At 35.1% G+C, this 18,646-nt stretch overlaps 3 protein-coding genes across 9 annotated transcripts in view; 2 read left to right on the top strand and 1 right to left on the bottom strand.

Annotated features, from left to right (window-relative positions):
• The window catches only part of LOC139691107 (uncharacterized), a 59,676-nt gene extending 49,741 nt beyond the window's left edge, over window positions 1-9,935 (top strand). For 2 of the 3 annotated variants that reach the window (XR_011701568.1, XR_011701569.1), the window contains 4 exons: window positions 878-1,023; window positions 7,022-7,232; window positions 7,344-7,398; window positions 9,821-9,935. Coding sequence is in view for 1 of the 3 variants with exons in the window: in XM_071588870.1 (XP_071444971.1) it covers window positions 878-1,023; window positions 7,022-7,217 (342 nt within the window). In the remaining 2 variants the exon portion in view is untranslated. The remainder of the gene's footprint in view (window positions 1-877; window positions 1,024-7,021; window positions 7,233-7,343; window positions 7,399-9,820) is intronic. The other variant, XM_071588870.1, reaches the window with a different exon arrangement.
• An 825-nt stretch (window positions 9,936-10,760) lies between these two features.
• Dhdds (Dehydrodolichyl diphosphate synthase subunit) lies at window positions 10,761-14,622 on the bottom strand. 2 transcript variants are annotated; one of them, XM_071588866.1, is made up of 7 exons: window positions 14,341-14,622; window positions 13,382-13,563; window positions 13,147-13,308; window positions 12,929-13,077; window positions 12,674-12,858; window positions 12,479-12,586; window positions 10,761-11,149 (listed from the first exon to the last, which is right to left on the bottom strand). In XM_071588866.1, exons 2-7 carry the CDS (start codon window positions 13,540-13,542, stop codon window positions 11,030-11,032), a joined length of 885 nt encoding a protein of 294 aa, XP_071444967.1. In that variant the 5' UTR covers window positions 13,543-13,563; window positions 14,341-14,622; the 3' UTR covers window positions 10,761-11,029. The 2 variants fall into 2 exon arrangements, with proteins under 2 accessions (XP_071444967.1, XP_071444957.1); XM_071588856.1 differs by lacking the exon at window positions 14,341-14,622 and adding an exon at window positions 13,678-13,916.
• Window positions 14,006-18,646, top strand: part of BRWD3 (bromodomain and WD repeat-containing protein) — a 67,315-nt gene continuing 62,674 nt past the window's right edge. For 3 of the 4 annotated variants that reach the window (XM_071588826.1, XM_071588833.1, XM_071588818.1), the window contains exons 1-4: window positions 14,006-14,345; window positions 14,437-14,495; window positions 14,572-14,601; window positions 14,769-14,828. In XM_071588826.1, the coding sequence (XP_071444927.1) occupies window positions 14,303-14,345; window positions 14,437-14,495; window positions 14,572-14,601; window positions 14,769-14,828 (192 nt within the window). In that variant the 5' untranslated portion in view covers window positions 14,006-14,302. Of the gene's footprint in view, window positions 14,346-14,436; window positions 14,496-14,571; window positions 14,602-14,768; window positions 14,829-17,151; window positions 17,298-18,646 lie in introns of those variants that run through there. The other variant, XM_071588842.1, reaches the window with a different exon arrangement.

Genomic DNA, 18,646 nt, shown 5'->3' with positions numbered 1-18,646 from the left:
ATGGATTGGAATGCATTCCCCAATGTTAATTGAAGTGCATTGTTTGCTTGAAAAAAGATAGATGTTTTTAAAGAGGCAATGAGCATGGGAATGAGGTGAGGGGGTGTGTGGAGAGGGGAGCAGATCTGATAAGTAGACATGTTTTACATTGGGGGTAGTTGCAAGTAGGGGAAATATGAGGAAATTTGTCTAAGGGGGGGGGGGGGTGGTGGATCGCAGAAGGTTTTTGAGATTGGTGGGTCATCTGAATGCAAGAGAGGGGCATTGGGGTAGTAAGGATGAGGTCCCGTCATTGTAGTGTAAAATAGGAAAAAGTTCTTTGAGAAAGGTTTTAAGTCTGTGGGATACAGAGAAATAGGTGGTACAAAGGTTGAGTCCTGGGTCAGATGTGGGGTTGTTTTTATGTGGTGTGTGTGGTCAGGTGGAGCGGTGGATTTAATTTTGTAGGAGCTTTTCTGGGTAATCGCATTTCTGGAGTGTATGGTGTAGATTGCAGAAGTATTTGTTGCGAGTGGCTGTAGTGTTGCAAATCCGGTGTCCGCGGATAGAGAGAGAGTTGGGAATCAAGTGTTTGGTTATAATGTTATTTGGTTATAATTTCTGTAGTAGTAGTTAACTGCCAAAGTTTAAAAAAATAAGATACCGGTATTTCACCGCCTCATTCATAGCACAGAGTCAGATATCATTATAGGAACTGAAATTTGGCTAACAGATGATATTGCAGACAGCTACTGAAAATCATTTAAATGTCATGATGGTATTAAAAATGAGTAATGTTTTGAACTAGGTTAAGATTCCAAGTTGTTAATTTTATATCATTGCATATTAATGTTTATCTGCACACTTCATTAATACTTTCTTGTTTTTACTTTTTTAGGCATTGAAATTCTATAACTTGGGCCATTATGTGGAAGTAATACCACAGGATGACAATACTATTGAAGTAATTGTGGATGGGGAAAACATTAATTTTAAAAAAGAAGATGGATATGTACTTGACGTTCATGGCAAGAAAATATTCCGGTGAGCTTAATACAGACATACTTTTTTCCTCTAAATAAATTCCTTAAAATCTCAAAGGGCTCATTATTAAGGAGCCCATAACCAGAGAAATACATAAGAACAGTATGAGTCTTTACACAAGAAAAGCAGATATGTACATATATGCTCATGCTGATGGTTTTCAAAACTTGACAGAAGACACCTGAATGTTTGCTGCCGGACACATTATTATAGGAACATAATGTGTAATCCAAAAGAAGCAATAAATTTCTTTACATTGTATTAATAAAACAACACAATGATGCAGTTTAAACTGTACTCGGAATATATGGAACTTATGTGTATACTTTTATATAAATTTATAATATTTTTTATGCAAATATTTTATGAGGGCATAAATTCAATGAATAAAGTCTCGACCGGGAATTTAAAAAGATTACCTTCAATCTCTCACTCATGCATACTTTCGCATGGTCTTTTTCTCAAAAACATTTACTTACATCATCAAGCCATCGAGGATGAAATATAAACTGCAGGATTGATCTCAGCCACTTCTTTCAATTTAATGCTTCCCAATAAATATTTTTCACATCTGAATGTCAACTTATAACAATTAAAATTATATAGGAACACATTTGTTAATTATAGTAAGTGGAAGACAAAATATATTCATTTCATTTTTTAAATAAATAGTCATTCTGGTAAAATTCATTTTCAAGAATTGTCTATTTTTCCATTCCATCAGTTTCACGATAATGAGTTTTTATTGTAGCTCACTAAAAGGTCTTCTTACAAACTATGAGGCTGTTACCATCCAAAAATGCTGCCAAAAAATCATTTATTTAATGGCTGTTTCAATGAACGTAATTGAAACAGAGCCTTTTAAATGAACTTGACATTAAAAATTGACAGTAGGCATGTTTACATTGCAGAATCTCATCTTAAGAAATAACAAAACTTGATAATATTCCACAAAATTTAATATAGCAACCTTGCTGGTTTTACTGCTCATGCAGCAAAACCCGGGTAATTATAATACATCACAAGTAGAATGTTACTTAGTATTTTTTTATTATTGAACAAACCAAATTGACAGTCTATTTTGATTTATTCTTTCCTACAGAAAGTTTCAATGTGAACGATGTTATTTATTATATTGTTCTCTCAGCCAGGCCCATGGAAACATGGTCATAAAGACATTAAGGAAATACAATTAGAACAGTGCATGAAAATACACTTTTCAATTAAATATAGCAGTCAATTCCAAATAAAATTTAGAAAAATACACTGAAACACTACATATAAACCTTTACATGTAATGTAGCTGACGATTACAAGTTATCACTCATAAACTCAACCACACTATAATAGCACTTGATTAATAGTAGCTTCTTAAGTTCAGTTGTAAAGCTATTTGCAGTGGGTTTGCTGTTTATATTTATCGGCAAGTTGTCAAAAATAAAGAAAGGAGAGTGATGAGGCCCTTTCCTTAATATAGCCCAAGACTCCTGAATATGTATATTGTTTCTTCCACAAGTGAAGTGACGATGTACTGATGAGTTAGGCAAAAATAAACCTGGATTTTTTAAAAGTGATGTGTTATAAAAATATTTATGCATGGTAGTGGTATTATTTTAAATTCAAAAAAGTCACATTTCAGGAATTCTGATGGATACTTGAGCCATAGCTTTCAAAGGTCTCTTTTGCATGGAAAAGGCCTTAGTTGCAGCTAATGTGTTTCCCTAGTAGAGCATATATACTAGTTTTAGGATATCTAAAGAGGTAGTTATGAATCATGAAGGTTCCCATTGCCATTTTAGGGATTATATCCACTCTGTAAGGATGCCAGTCAAGACTGTCACATAATATGTGTTACACATTATGTGTAGTCTAAGTCCCACAAATTTTGTAGAACTAGACTGTTTTATTGATTGAGTAGTATTTATTCTGAGAAGAGGGCTGAAAATTTGAGGATGGACTTCATTACAGAACTTCAGAAAATGGGTTTTATTTACATTCAATGGTAAGTTATTGCTCTTGTGGCAGTAACTCTAGTTTGTTACAGTAAGACATGTAGAATCATTAGCCTCCATAAATTGATCACCAAAGCATAATGTTGAAGTGTCCTCACCACTTTACTTTTAGGAAGAGGATGAACCTGGAGTTCATTTATAAAAATAAGAAATAAAATCAAGTGAATTTAAAATTGATCCTCATGGCATCTCACAATTAGGTGCTAACACATTTGATCAATGAGTACTTATCAGTCTTTAGTTTGATACTGATTTGACCACAATTTGTTAAGTAAGACCTAAAATATGCATAACTTAATTCACAAGTGTTAGATAACATTCTAATAATAACCATTTCTTTTTACAACTACTCTCCATATAGTGAATAATAATTACTGTGGACTTACATCATAAGCTTTTAATTGAGGAATTTAGGAATAGCTACTTCAATAACCTCCATAAAGTGAGGTGCATGTTTGGGTGCTTTGTACAGTAATATACCAAGTGTTTGTAATTTAACAAAAAAGACCAAGGATATTGCTCCATTATCCTAATACAGATCCTGAATTAGATTTAATTAAAAAAATTTTTACCCTGTACCTGGTGTCCCCTCCCATGGACTACAACCTTGCCATAGTGGAAGGACTTGTGCATTCTGATGACCCCTTGAGGAGGCGCAATGATAATTGCTCTGGGCAGGGTCACTGATACCAGATAGGTCAAAGGTTAGGAACCAGACAAAAGGTAGTCCTCACAGCATCTGTTCCTCAGTGAGGCAGCTGCCAGTGCTGCTGTTAAAAATACTATCGAGGATGGCAATGAGAAACCACCTCAATTATTTTTCCTAAGAGTTTTATGATGGACAGAATAGTGAATATCAGTCCTGGCAACTATGGGACTCAGCCCAATTGGCTGTGTGTCGTGCCCGGTAGCTTCCATGGTCGTCATCTCATGAAACCTTTGCCGAAGAAAACTGACAGCAAGATAGAAGACCAAATTAGTTAGAATAGGTACTTGGAAATGTTGAGGACAGGCAAATTAGAGAATGTAAAGTAAGAGATGGAAAGAGGAAATGCATGTAGATATTTTAAGCTATGCAAGGTGAGATGGAAAGATAGTTGGGATTACAGGAGTAATAGTTATAAAGTAATACACAGCATAAGTGTCAAGAGCCAATGAGGGGAGGCCATTAGATTGAATAAAAATGTAGGGATAAGTATAGTAAACATAGACTAAGCAACAGATAGAATACTACTAGATGAGGTAAAAGCAGAATTGACGAACTTGGTCATTGTACAGGTATATATGCCACAAAGCAATCATAAAGAGGAAGAAGTCGAAAGGGTAGATGATCAGTTAGAGGATAAAATTGTGGGTTCCTGCAGGAAAATGTTTGATAGGAATGGGGGATTGGAATGCAACAGCTGGTGAAGGATGACATGGTGATGAGGTGGGGGACTACAGTTTAGGTATGAGGAATGACTGCAAGGAGAAAGCAATTGAGTTCTGCCGGAGAGAGTTCATTCATCTCCAACACTTGGTTTAGATAACACAAAATGCATAGGTATACATGGAAAATACCAGGTGACTCAGAAAAGTATCAGTTAGATAATATTCTGGTTAGGAACAGTGTGATGAATGCACAGTTTCCCAGGAGCGAATGTGTACTCTGACCACAATTTAGTGCTAGTGAAGTGCAGCGTGTGATTCAAAAAGATAAGGCAGAGGCAGTGGGTTAGAAAATGGAATATAGAAGCATTAACTGGATTGACAAGGAAGGAATATCAGCAAGCTGTAGAGAAAACATGAATGATGGAAAAGAGCCGAGTACTATCGAGGAGAAATGGAAATATATCAATAAAGGGATATCAAAAGAAACTATAGAAACTGTTAATGAGAAAAGAATATGGAAACCATAGTTCATGGATGATATGATTAGAAATATAGATGAGAGAAGGAAATAGAAGAATGTGAACGGATTTAGGCAGATGGAAGTACAAAGAGTTAAATAATAAATTGAGATGGTTTACAAATAGAGCAAAAGAAGTGTGCTGAAAAATGGTGTGAGGAAATGGAAAGTTTACAAAGGAATGGTGAAATTGGTGCGCTATACAAGAAGGTTAAAACCCTATCAAGAAGTAAGGAGGGAAAATCGGTTTTAACAGTTGGAGATAAGTCAGGTAAAATAATGATTGAAACAGAAAAGATCCCAGAGAGATGGAAGAAAAATATAGAAGAACTGTATGATAAAGAACTTAGGCCAACAATCTTAGACATGGAAAGGATATTTAGGGAGATGAAATCAAACAAGGCCATAGGAGTGGCAACATTCCTGCGAAACTACTAAAAGGTTCAGGAAAATGTGAGAGGAAGAGTCTATAGGGACTGATTTGTAGCATCTATGAGGAAGGAATCTGGTGGGAAGACTTTGTGAGATCAGTGTCCTATCCCAAAAAAGGTAACGGACTATATCATGTGAGGACTACACCACTATAAGTTTGATTTCCCATGCAGCAAAAGTGGTTCTCAGAATCATCAACAATAGGATGGAGGGCAAGGCAAGTGATTACTTAGGGGATGATCAGTTTGTCTTTAGGAAGGGGAGAGGCACATGCTATGCCATTGCAGTAATGAGATCACTAATCAAGAGAAATATAGCATACAATCAGGATGTCTTTGCCTGTTTCATAGATTTCCAAAAGGCATTTGATAAAGTGAATTGAGGCAAATTAATTGGTATATTGCAGAAAATAGGATTAGATTGGATGGACAGTAGGCAAGCTGTGCCTGTCTCAGACTGCTCAGGTGTGAGTGGGGGACTGAGTGCGGATGGGTAGTTTTAGGACGAGGTGTAAGGCAGGGTTGTCCAATATCACCTTAGCTGTTCAGCATATACATGGAGGAAATGATTAAAGAGGCATGGGAAAAATTGGAGGTAGGAATGAAAGTGGGGAATCCATAAAATCAGTTAAGTTTTCTGATGACCAAGCTCTAGTTTGTCATTCAGCTAAGGGGCTGCAAGCATTGCTGAGGTAATTGGAATTACAGTATGATCTATATGGGATGAGAATCAATATAAATAAAATAAAGGTTATGCAATTTTCCAGAAATAGAAAGGCTAAGCTTAATAGTAAAATAGTGGGGCAAAAACTAGAGTAGATGGAACAGTTTATGAATCTTGGAACTGTTTTGGACAAAAATAGTCAAAGTAATAGGGATGTAAGGAGAAGAATTACATAAGGCAATGAGGCTTTTCTTGGGAGAAAGGAATTGATGACAGGGACATTGAGCAAGGATGTTAAGAGATGACTTGTCATAGCTTTGATATGGAGCATAGTTATGCACGGTGTGGAAACATGGTCACTGAAGCAGGATGATAGATGTAGATTGGAGGCTTTTGAAATATGCATGTGGAGAAGGTGAAATGGACCAAAAAGGGAACAAATGAGGAAGTGCTAGGTATGGTGGCTGAGGAGAGGGAATTGTAGGGAGAAATCATAAGGAGGCAGGAAAAATAGATGAAGGGCATATTGAAGACTGATAGATGGGTGAATGTTAGGCAAATGAGGAAGGGGCAGGAACCGGGATAAAGGTGGTGCACAGAGATGAAGAGGGGCTTGTTGTAGATTAAGATATTATGCTATTTTGCTGAGAGAAACAAAATATTCATTTGGTATTTGTGTCCACCCAAAACCTATGTTAACCAGTAGATTACCTAATAATAACACTTGGTATATCAAAGTCTCATGTCCTTTCTTTGGAGCTGAAAGTATGTATATTATTGTTGCTGAGTTCCCAATGAAGTGAATGCATTTGGAGTTAGTTAAACCTCATGGATCTATGATATCCATTATTAAATACATTAAGATCAATATTTTGAATATAAGCTTATTCCTTTGACAGCAAAAATGTTTCTTTCTCTTGATTTTCCTTAAAATCTAAGATGCAATGATTGGTTTGAAGGTGTTTATTAATCTTATTCTTCTACAAACATTTTCTTACCCTAGGATTTGGCAAAGACAGTCCAAAAAGGAAAAAGATGGCCCATTATATTTGAACATACTTGGAGGGACAACAAATTTGAGGCTAGAATACACTGGAGGTTTAGTGATAGCTACCATGCCATATACATTCCTTGATAATGTTTGTGGATTATGCAACACTTTTAATGTAACTGGATGGGAAACTTGTGAACACCATTAGAAATTAGTATTTCTGGTAAGTTGGTTACTAATGTTGATTTAAATGTTGTGATGAAAATGCTTTCAAACTTAAATAATTTAAAATGATTCTGTAAAACCTCTTCATAGATGGTTTTTTATTTCCCAGTGTCTTTAGAAACTTACAGAAATAACTACTGAAGAGTAGACATACTCAACGTAGGGTAAGCCACTTTCTTATAAATATAATTTCTGTTTAACATTGGGAAAATCTAAAACTAACCAACCGTATGTATTAGGTAAATGAAGTCACTTTTGATTAGCACTACTGTTTTTATCCATAATTTTAAAAACATTTTCTATGTGCACATTGTGAAGATTTCCCTCAGCACAACTTTGGCAAATAGTTACACTTTTTTACCAGTGTAAAATCAATTCCCTTAAAATATACAGCTACAGGATATTCTCAATGTTAATATAACTAGGAATTAAATATTCTAGAGTAAGAAATAATGATCCAGGAGAATAGTCTAAATAGGAATTGTGTACTGTAGTATGAAAACCTCCAAGTCAATCCTTAAATAATGTATTCACAATATTCACACATTGTGAAATGTGTGAATATTGTGTGAAATGTGGCAACCATTGTGTATGGCTGGCTTATTTATAGTAGTCATTTTTATAGGTCGCATCAAAATTTTAAAGGTACCACTACTCTCCTTTCAGAAACTTAACCTTCACTCCTTGCCCATTAGTTCCACAAGTTAATCATTCAACAAAAGACTATGGGAAATAAGCCGACAGTTTCCTGGGATAGTAAATATATATAGATACATTCAACCATCTTCCTGTTCTATTCTGCAACTTCTGTATTTTCTTCCTTTGCACCATATTTCTAATGGATGATGTGGACAAGCAACCCCTCCTTTATGAATTTCTGTTGCCTTCCTATGGCTTATGCAAGTTGTTGCAGAAGTCAGAGGATATATTTTTAGCAAAAGGCAGGTTTTAGTAGACAAAACAACCAATAAAGTGTGATTTTTAATGAACATCAAATTGAAATTTTCCATTGAGTCCATTAAAATTAACAACATATATGACATATGCCTTAAAACACAAATGGCCTTCATGAAATTTATTTCTAAGTTAATAAATTATATTCATGTGTTTTTAAGTAACAGATTCCTCCTTCAAAACTTATTGCCAAGCATACCAAGTTCAAATGGGTGAGAATGGAAAGACGAATTGAGATTCAATATTTGTATACCTCTTTTTTCAACAAATTATGTTTAACTCATGCTTCATAGTTCAAGTTTTCATTGGTATTCTGAGAAAATTGGTGTTCCCTCATTTCAACATTTTCCTGAGCCAATATGAGATGTCACATAAATTTTTTTAATTGATATGCACATTATAATAAGTAGAAATGACATTGCCCTTGAATTAGATCATTTTGAACTTCTCATTTGCAGTTAGTTTGTGTATCTAAAGAAGGCTTTCCCACCAATCGATTGTAACCATATTTCACAAGCATTAAATTTCTAGGTCTCTAAATTAGTGAAGACATGAATCAACAAACCTACATAATAAACGTTAGTACTGAAGTAAACACAAGCATGGTCATTATCAGAGGACTTATACTTACCACTTCCCTAGACATCCAGAAACTTTTATACTATGCTAAAATACAATCATACCTCTCCTGTACGGACATATTTTGAGGGCAGCATGCCTGTTTCACCTGAAAAACATTCTCACTTAGAATGCCAGGATAAAACCCCTACTGCATCAACCAATTCATATCCCTGGCTGTCAACTTTTGCTAGGTTTAAACCATATTATTTGTTTTACTTTGTGCCATCTTCATCAATAATTTTTTTTAAACAAGGCAATCTTCACATGCACAAAAGATAATTTCCTGTTACTGTGACAAAAAGTACCTCATCTAGAGCATCTGTAATCTTTTATAACCTAACCCGAAACAAAATCAATATCATCCATTGTCATGATCAAAAACTAGGTAGAAGGGTTTGCAATTTGAATGGGTGTTACAATGTCTAGGAATTTCTTAATTCCAGGACAGACAAATAGTTGCTTATTTATTTTAACTGATTGAATATTTTCTCAAATAAAACATATTGCAAAACAGGCTTTAATGTATTCAGCTAGTGGAGAATATATTTAATATAGAGGAGCGTTTAGTATTATTGATGTATTTGTTTTGATTGTTGAAGAAGGCAAGGTTTTAATAGTAAGATCTTTAGCATATCTTTGAAACCTAAGTCTCCCTAATCATTTGATAAAAAATTTAACTATCAAATGTAATTTTTCCAGCCTGATGAATCTTTCTTGTCCCACCTAGTTCATTCTCTTGGAGAACCCATTTAAGCATCATTCACAAAAACTATGAGGAACCATGGTATACGTGTGAAACATTATTTCCAACAGTTAGTATTACAAAAATTTATCCTAAAAATCATACTTTAAAATTGCATAATTTTTTTATATAGAGGAGATTGTTTTTTCACTAATCATTCGTACTTCCCGCAGTACTAATTTATTCTTCAGGACACATGCACAGCCAGTTGTGCAAATATTACTTATGTATGCCTACATTGTACAAATAAAACTTAATTTTCTTTACAGCACTAGCATTGTGGAGCTCATGCTCTCACCTGTCTTCCTGAAATTATCTGCAAGAACATCTTAAATACCAACATTCAGATTGTAAATAGTTTCTTTTGGATTAAATGAGAATAATTGTTAATATGTTGTTTTAATCATCAACTGATGACAACCAAACTATGCCTTTAACGATGATAATTAGATAAAAGTGAACTTGGTTCATTGAGACAAATAATTACTTGGCATTGTGTCTTAGGTAGATTCTCTAGCACTCAATTGAAGATGTAATATGCTAAATTATTCGACTTGACAGAGGCATAAAAATGAAATGCTCCAAAACCATAATTAGTGTGAAATGCACTAAATTGAATCATAAAATTTCAAAGTATTGAATTGAAATGATCAAATTTAAAACATAAGCGTTAAATTCACACTTACAGGACATCACCTGGCTTTGAATACAATTGTTTCAAACAAATCTGCTAGTGGTACTCATATAATTAGGACAAATCTTTCACCTGATATTGAGCCATCACTGTTACACAACTTTATAATTTTATTTCCAACAGCACCTTGGATTTTAGCTCCACTAACCTAAAATTCTTCAAGTTTGAACACAAGCTATATTAAAATCCATTGTCTTTTGACATATCTTCAAAGATTTTGTGTCAAGAAATAATGAAAACAAAGAATAATTCACAATTGAAAATACCTACTGCCACATTTATATTGCTACACAAAGTTTAAATCTACAGCAGACGAGTAACAACACTGTTAAATTGAATTAATTTGTGCTTATCCTAGGCTTGCCATCAGTTTTGTTTGGATCGCAACCAAATTAATAAAATATCACAACTTTAGGAGTTAGTTATTGGGTTTTTACCACATTACCTTTTTTTACAAAAATGGGATTTTTGCAATTTTCAAATGCACTCCCTAAGAATAGTTATTTCATGAAATTAATCCATATTCTTCAATAAATATATATTTATTTATCTGCTGCAACATAGAATCTTCAGGTGACTATGAAGATATAATGCCACAAGAGGTATTATTATTCAACGAAAGCAAGAATAACTCTCGACATGTACAACCAACAATAACAAAATATTTCTTCAAAAGCTTTAACACCAAGTAGTTTATATTCCTTCTTCTAAACAATGGTCCCCTGACTACGTAACAGTTGATCACATAAATTTTAGAAAATTCCTAAAAAACAGTTTTGCAAATTCAGCACACACCACCAAGATTTATTAATTCATCTTCTCTAGTATTATTTAGCCAGGTAACAAATGAAGATACACGCTCACTCTCCCTCTCCGCTACACATTTGTGAAGCTTCTTGATACCCTAAAAAAGAGCAAATGATAGAGAATTAAGGCATCAATGTTGTAGGCGCAAGTTCATACAAGCCATGTCAGCAACATATCACAGTATTTATTTGCTCAATTTTACCATATACTACATTTTGGGAAAGCAATGCAGCAGAGTCTAATCTCATCTTAAATCTTGTAACTTTCAATAGGAAAAAATAAAATAACCAACAGAATGCAAACGAGTCTTTCTCACAACTTTCATGTATAGACTCATTTCAGTAGGCAATCCCTTTGATCCTGCTAATGTAAAACGAATATCACAGCTATAGCCCAAATGGTTGGTTTGATAACTGAGGGTAGAAATCACCTAATACTAAGCCCATTCATTGGCAGGTGAAATTCACACATCAGGGTAGAGGGGGCCAGTTCCTCTCCATGAACCTATGGTTTGTTTCCCAAGAGGAATTGGCACCAGATAATTACTCAGATTGGGTAAACTAAGGGTGTCCAGAGGCATCCCCAGGAATCGACCCCAGAGCCTCCAGTCAGTAGTCCAACACCCTACCCACTGGACTACCACATACCCCAACCAGTGCCTCTAGCCGAATAAAAAATGACTGGTTAACTCAAAAACATTTTTTGTTGTAAAACTGTATTAAAAATAAAAGCAATATTAACTCAATATGTACCCTTTTGATAAAATGCAATCTTTGTTTTCTCAGGTTTATCAAAATTAGTGCCATTTAAGGGGCAGTTCTAACAAACTGGAATATTTAGGTAATTAAACCAAACAAGTATCTCCAATATGTCCAAGTAACAAAAATATGTTGCAAGTCATGTTTTTGAACTTGAGTCGTAGTTAAATAAAGAAAGAGCATTGCCAAACACACATCATTTCAGGCGATACAAAAGATATAATGCTCCTGCAACACTTGTATGCATATCAATTTGACGTTTCAGTAAGGATGCACCTGCCCACCTCTTAGTTATGACACAACCCAAGAAATTTTCCTACCATTCATATTAATATGAAGTACCATACATTCAATCAATATCTAAGGTGCCATCTGATGATAGGTTTAATTTTTTTGGCCTTTCAATAATTAAAATTTCTAGCTTATCATGGAATTACAGCAGCACTATATTTATGCATATTGCGAGGCTGACTCTATTGGGAAAACCTATTTTCTAAAAACAAAAAAAAATAGTGTTGGGGGTCACAGAAGGGCCTAACCGTAAAATCTATACCGGTAAGTACAAATATAACCAATTACAATTAGGCAACCTTGTCATAAATTTGGTTCAAAATAAAAGCTACGTCATTAAGGAAATAGTATTCTGGCAAAATTGGTGATATACTCACTTGGACATCCACATAACTTCTCTGATAATAGAAAATTGCTGCTAATAGATGCCATATGGAAAATTCTGGCCACAACACGTCAGTAAAGTACACACAGCTGTAGGACAACTGTAAATAGGGATATAAATAAAATAATCACAGCAACGAGGGGATAACTATTAACTCACAATAATGGAAATGTGGAAATTAATATACCTGCCAAAGAAGAAAGTCACTAAAACGTACTTCTCCTGATGTTCTTATGACAAGGTCAGGATCTGAATATTCACCAGTATACAAACTCCTATCGATTAGACTTTCGGTAACATCAGTAGCGGACAAACGGCCTTCACGTACCCCAGCGGAAATTGACCGGACCGCATTCACCAGTTCATCACGAGCTAAAGAGAAAGATGAAATCATGGAGCGCAGTACATACGACAAAAGACATTAATGTTAACGTAAACTAACCAGTATAAGCAAATGCGACATTCAAAAAAGTTGTGCTATTTCCCCGAGTAATAAGCATTGCTTTAGCAATGAGCTCTTGCACATCTTGGGGGAGCAATGTGGTGTTGCCGATTACTCTAATTCGTACGCCATGCTCCATCAGTTTCTCTCTGTCAAAATAAACATAGCATTAGCATATAATTTAGTGCGTAACCAAGGGAATATATTCTTACACCCACTTTTCATCCAAGATTCTTTGAAACTTTTTCCTAGCTAATTCCATTAAAGCATCCACTTCATCTTTGGTCCTTTTAAAATTTTCAATGCTAAATGCATACACGGTTACTTCAGGTATTCCTAGATCCAAGCACCACTGGAGAGTCTCTGCTAATTTATCAAACCTGGAAAATACTTTTCTTTCACAAAACAATTCGGTTAGCAAGAAGACACATTTTTGATGCGAACGCAACCCACCCCTTGGCGTGTCCTTCTTCTTTAAGAACTTTATTTTTCCTCGCATAACGTCTATTACCGTCCATTATAAAGGCTATGTGACGAGGAATGTGTCCGGTCTTGATAACTTGGACACACATGAGCTGGAACCAGCTTAAGGTGTTTTCACGTATCCAGGACATTTTGGTGTCAACTGTATGCCCCTGAGGAATCAACAATTTGTACACAAGAGTATAAATAATTTTTTTCTTTACCGGTTTCTAAAAACGAAACATTTAAAAGAAGCAAAATACATTCACTCATCAATGAGGATTTACCAAATATTTTTTTAATCCAGGACAACTTAAATCACAGATTCAACATTTTCGATAAAAATGCCCTGCATTTTTAAAGTCTTAATTTCAGAACAATAAATTGACCGGAAATCTTTAACGTCGAGACGGAAAATGTAAATATGAAATACGGCACCCGCCCCGCCACACACAAAATCCACGTTTACCAGAATTTCCACTAGCAGACCACCAACGCCACGAACGGCGGCCTACCGTCACCCAATACCCGGTAACGCCATCTCATGAGCGGGTATCCCATAGAAAAGCTCTAAAACTGTATTCGTCCGCCAAGTGATTTGGCTGAGGACTTGAGTCTATCGTCTCTCTCCTTAAACGTTAAACGTAGTTCCTATACTACCGATCATTTTAATGAGAGCCCTAACCTTCGGTTTAGCATTGTGACAGTATGTTAACAAATACTACCGTTGATAATATCAGATATAACGAAAAGCAATGGTCAAATATAGAAAGAGTTCATGACGCTTAGCACACGTATGTAGTGTGACACCTACCGGAGTTAAATGTTATAGGAGTAACAGAGAATGTACCTGTCGAAAAGTATTTACTTTTAGGTGTTACGATGGTGAATTAGACATAAACTAAAGTCATTATGGATTCTTTATTTTGTCAACAACCTTCTACACTTACCTCAGGTATGACATTAATGTGCAATCGACAAATAATGACTAGTTAAAGTTGGTTGTGGGTGGCCGTTAGATTACATTTGGACCTTCTTCATTACAGAACTGCTACTTCTCATAGCTAAGTTTTTGGCAGCTAGTCCTTGTCAGCAGGCCTCGGAGGTGAGTTAGCAACTTTGATATTTTCTTAGGCTGCCATTTTAGACTAAATGTGAATGATTGTCCGTTCTTTTTACAGGTTTTGAGACGGGAGCTTGAGAGATTGCAGGTGAGGGTACCCGATGTTCATCCTACTGTAGTGAATCTAGAAAGAAGAGCCGCGTGTGATGCACGTGGGTTTGTCCCGTCAAAACACCGTAAACAAAACTGTATTCGGTGGAAAGTCTCTGTTATGAAAACTCATAAGTATTGATGAGGATGTTTTTTTACTTGCAGATTTTACCGAAACGACTTGATTGGCTTGGAAATAAACACGATCAGTCTCTGGAAGAATTGGTGAGAGTAAAATTTTATTTAAAAAAATTATTTTATTTTAATTTTTCGAAATTTGTGTGTGGCGACAGAAATCTGTCAGATTCGTATAATTTATGTTTAGTCCTTAATCAGGTATGAATTTCAGATGTAAACAAATTGTTAAGAAAAAATATTTTGCGATTCTTACGTCACACTTTCGTTTTTTTGCCCCTACATCAGCTGGTGTGCGCGCCGTTCGGGCCAATCACAGCCCTCGGCCCATATGGCGGACCGAAGTATTTAGAGAAATTGTTAAATTTGTCCTCATTCGTTATTCGGAATTCATCGTTCTCTAACGCACTTTTTATTGACCGATAATAATGGGATGCATTAAAGTCATGGAATTACCGATTCGAAAATTGTTTGTTTGCTAAAACTTACAATATGGCGTGCGCCTGGCTTTCTTCGGCGTATTGGCATAATGGCATTAAATGTAATGTCATTCGATTTCTCATTTGTCGACGGATTATAGCAATGAAATTTTCACCCACAGATTAACTGTAAAGTGATTCCATTATTACGCCCGAAAAATGTTTCTTCCTCATTTTTAAACTTTAATGTATTGTATTTGAAGAAAGGGAAAACTTCTTGCTTGTGGATATTATAAACGGAAAGGACTTTTTTAGAAACCAAAAATTTTACTGCTGTGCCCAGGGAATTTGTAAAGAAATTCACATTTGATGCTAGTGGAAAAATTCCATGCTTACAGGAGTCTTTAAATTTGGCATTGTACATTTATGATGGGGCTATCCAAACAAGGTTTCATTTTGGTGTTATCTGGCTGTATATTGTTAATTTCACTATCGTGAAATGCAAGTTTACGCGATGTATCTTGATGTAACTCGCGGTATCAGTTTCGCTTCATGCTGCGGTAGCAGTTTTGTTTGTGCCATCCATTGACGCCATAATCTGAAAGTTGCCCTCGGTCTTGTTTCAGTTGTTGATTCTTCTCCTTATTGATGGTGTGAATGCATCATTTCGTAGTAGCCTGTCTCGAATCTATATGATTCCGAATATTCATCTGATGCGCACGCGGGACTTTTATTTATAGAATGTTTAATATTTATCAGACGTGCACATTTCATTATGCTGATGGAACTAGTATCTAGGCCATTGGCCAACATACGTACTCGCAAACCTCACGGTTGCATAAAACCTCAGAATTGTGACTTTTTTACTGAACAGAATCAAATAATGCTAGATTAATAGATTATTAAAATTTTTCATGGTCAATTTGGATAGTTTTGTAAGGGATTTAGTGTGAAAGTTCCTTTTTTATTCATTGAAAATTATTTTTCCAAACCCTGTCCTTTCTTTAGCGATTTAGTGGCATACTTTAGTGATTTTATTTATCTCGACCACATATGTTTTGTCATATTTAATGTCTTTGACTTTTATCAGCTTCCTTTGCTAAAATATCGTAAATGTAGTATTGTAAAAAAACTTCCAATCCTGGCACTCTTCATATTTATTTTGATGCATACCTTTTGTATTGTCAAAACTTGGTTGGCGTTATCTTAATCTCCTGAAAACGCTGTTTCTGTGAGTAGTGTTAATATTTCTTAGTGAACTTTACAAAGCCAAATGGGTGCTTAACCAAAGTAGCATTCAAATGTGGACATAACGAGTTCTTAAGTAATATCGTTTTCAAATATCAGTGGGATCGAGGGGCTGGTCCTCTTAATTTGTGACTGTGGAAAACTGAGTGTACTTCTTGACAGGAAGCAACTAGGATGCTGGAGCCAGTGTTTAGCCATTTGAAAATAAATTTGATCCCAGAATTCTGTTGTGTTCACTTTGTGAATCTATGTGCTCTGTAGCCAAACCTGTCTTAAATTGCTTGTTTTTCTCTTGTGGTTTTTATGCTTTACCCATTTATCAGCAAGAAACATGATTATGATATTTTGTTATTTCCTTTAATAGTAAAAGATCTTAATTTTAGTTTTCTAATGTCCTTGGGAATCATTGAGAAAATTTCTCCAGGCAACTCCGTGCTCTTAGAAGACCCATGTTAATTTCTAAATTAAGGCCCAATTATAAAAGTAATGGTACCCAATCGTTTCACAGCTGTATTATCAGCCTATTGGCTGGAGGAAATTATTCATAGAGGTTGCTTTCTGGTAACATTTTCCTGAAATATTACAAATCAAGTGCTACTCTTTTTACTCATTTATTAAATATTCTCTCTTCTTTCATGGCCTTCGACATCCCAGCACCTCTAAATTGTTCCTCCCCCTATTTCTTCTTCCTCCTCCTGATTACATCTTGCAATTTATGTTATAGTTTACTCATGCGTACTTAAAATGTTACTTTTTCCATTGTTCTCCATACCCAGTTCTCTAAAGCCTCTAAAACTATGCTCATTCTTGCCCCAGGTTTCAAATGTATACAGTTTTCTGCTCCATCTTAAATTCATTAATAATTGGTCTACCTGTCTTAATTTCTTCTAAGGTATGTGAAATCTGCTCTTGTTTTCTACTTCAATGTTTTATTTAGTCTTCTATTTATTTTTGATATCCTTGTGAATTGAAATCAACAACAGAAACACAGAAGACACAAGAGAAACATATTAGTTACAATAAAGACTTGGAATGTTAGGATAATGTTGAGAGCAGGAAAATTAGAAAATATAAAGCAGGGAATAGAGAGAGGAAAAATAGGTATTTTAGGGAAGTGCAAGGTAAAGTAGAAAGATGGGAGGGATTATTGGAGCAATAGTTTCAGAGTAATATACGATACAGCTGATAGGAAGAGAGCCGTTGAGGGCTGACAATACTATTGACAAAATGGTAAGAAGAAGTGTAATTAACATAGTGCCAGAGATAGATAGATTATTACCAGTAGAAGTAAAAGTTTAGCTAATGAATTTGGTCACTCTTTAGGTCTATCTGGCAATATCATAGGTAGGAAGAAGTTGACTGGGTGTATGATCGGTTAGAGGTATTTAGTACAGGTGTTCCAGGAGGGAAACATTTGATAGTGATGGGGGATTGGAACACTGCAGTAGGCCAAGGAGTGATAGTGATGAGGTGGGGGACTGTGATTTAGAGACAAGGAAAGACTGTTGGGAGAATTCAGTAAAGTTTTGCATGATGTAGAGTTTAATCATGGAAAACATTTGGTTTAGAAATAATAATAGTAATCGTTTCAGGCCTAACTTTGTGGAATTGTTCCGTGATGAATAATTTCAAAATGAAACTTCGCAAATCCACATGAAAAATAAACTTAAATGTGACCCAGGTGTCACTGCATACCTGATGATGCTGCACCACAGTAAAACCTGGGTCAAATTAAGGTTTTTTCATTTGGATTTACTAAGTTTTATTTTGAAATTATTCATCTTGTTTTACAACCACAAAAGAAGTAGGTATAAATGGAAAATACTCAGGAATTCAGGAAGATACCAGTTGGACTATATTATGTTAAGGTACAGATTCAGGAACAGCATGATAAATTTTCAGTTTCCCAAGAGCGGGTGTGGATTCAGACCTTAATTTTGTAACAATGAAGTGCATTGCCAAATTCAAAAAGATGAAACAGGGAATACTGTTTAGAAAATGAAATGTAAAATCATTAACCGGAATGGCTAGTGAATTTTTAAATAAATATCAATTAAAGCAGTATCAACAAAAAGTGACAACAATATGTAAGCATATATAAGACACACTCTTGTGCAGGTGGCCATTGCTGAAATTAATTCAACTGAAGTTATGGAATTCATAAAATAATTAATTGACAGAAAGAATACAAATATGTGTTTAATTATATCAGTATCTTTCCTCTCAAGTAGCCTTCCAAAA

Source organism: Hetaerina americana, unplaced genomic scaffold (assembly GCF_022747635.1).
Source record: "Hetaerina americana unplaced genomic scaffold, ioHetAmer1.1.p SCAF_1, whole genome shotgun sequence".
NCBI classification, from domain to species: domain Eukaryota; kingdom Metazoa; phylum Arthropoda; class Insecta; order Odonata; family Calopterygidae; genus Hetaerina; species Hetaerina americana.
The sequence above is the reverse complement of the archived record's forward strand: the minus strand, read 5'-3'. Positions and strand labels throughout refer to the sequence as shown.

What these genes read in the sequence shown, in the direction of transcription:
- Dhdds (XM_071588866.1), bottom strand. Translation starts at nt 13,542, where the DNA reads ATGTCCTGGATACGTGAAAACACCTTAAGCTGGTTCCAGCTCATGTGT. An exon ending in GAAGAAGGACACGCCAAGGG is followed by an intron (nt 13,309 to 13,381) that starts GTGGGTTGCGTT and finishes AGTATTTTCCAG; the next exon opens with GTTTGATAAATTAGCAGAGA. An exon ending in CAAAGAATCTTGGATGAAAA is followed by an intron (nt 13,078 to 13,146) that starts GTGGGTGTAAGA and finishes TTATTTTGACAG; the next exon opens with AGAGAAACTGATGGAGCATG.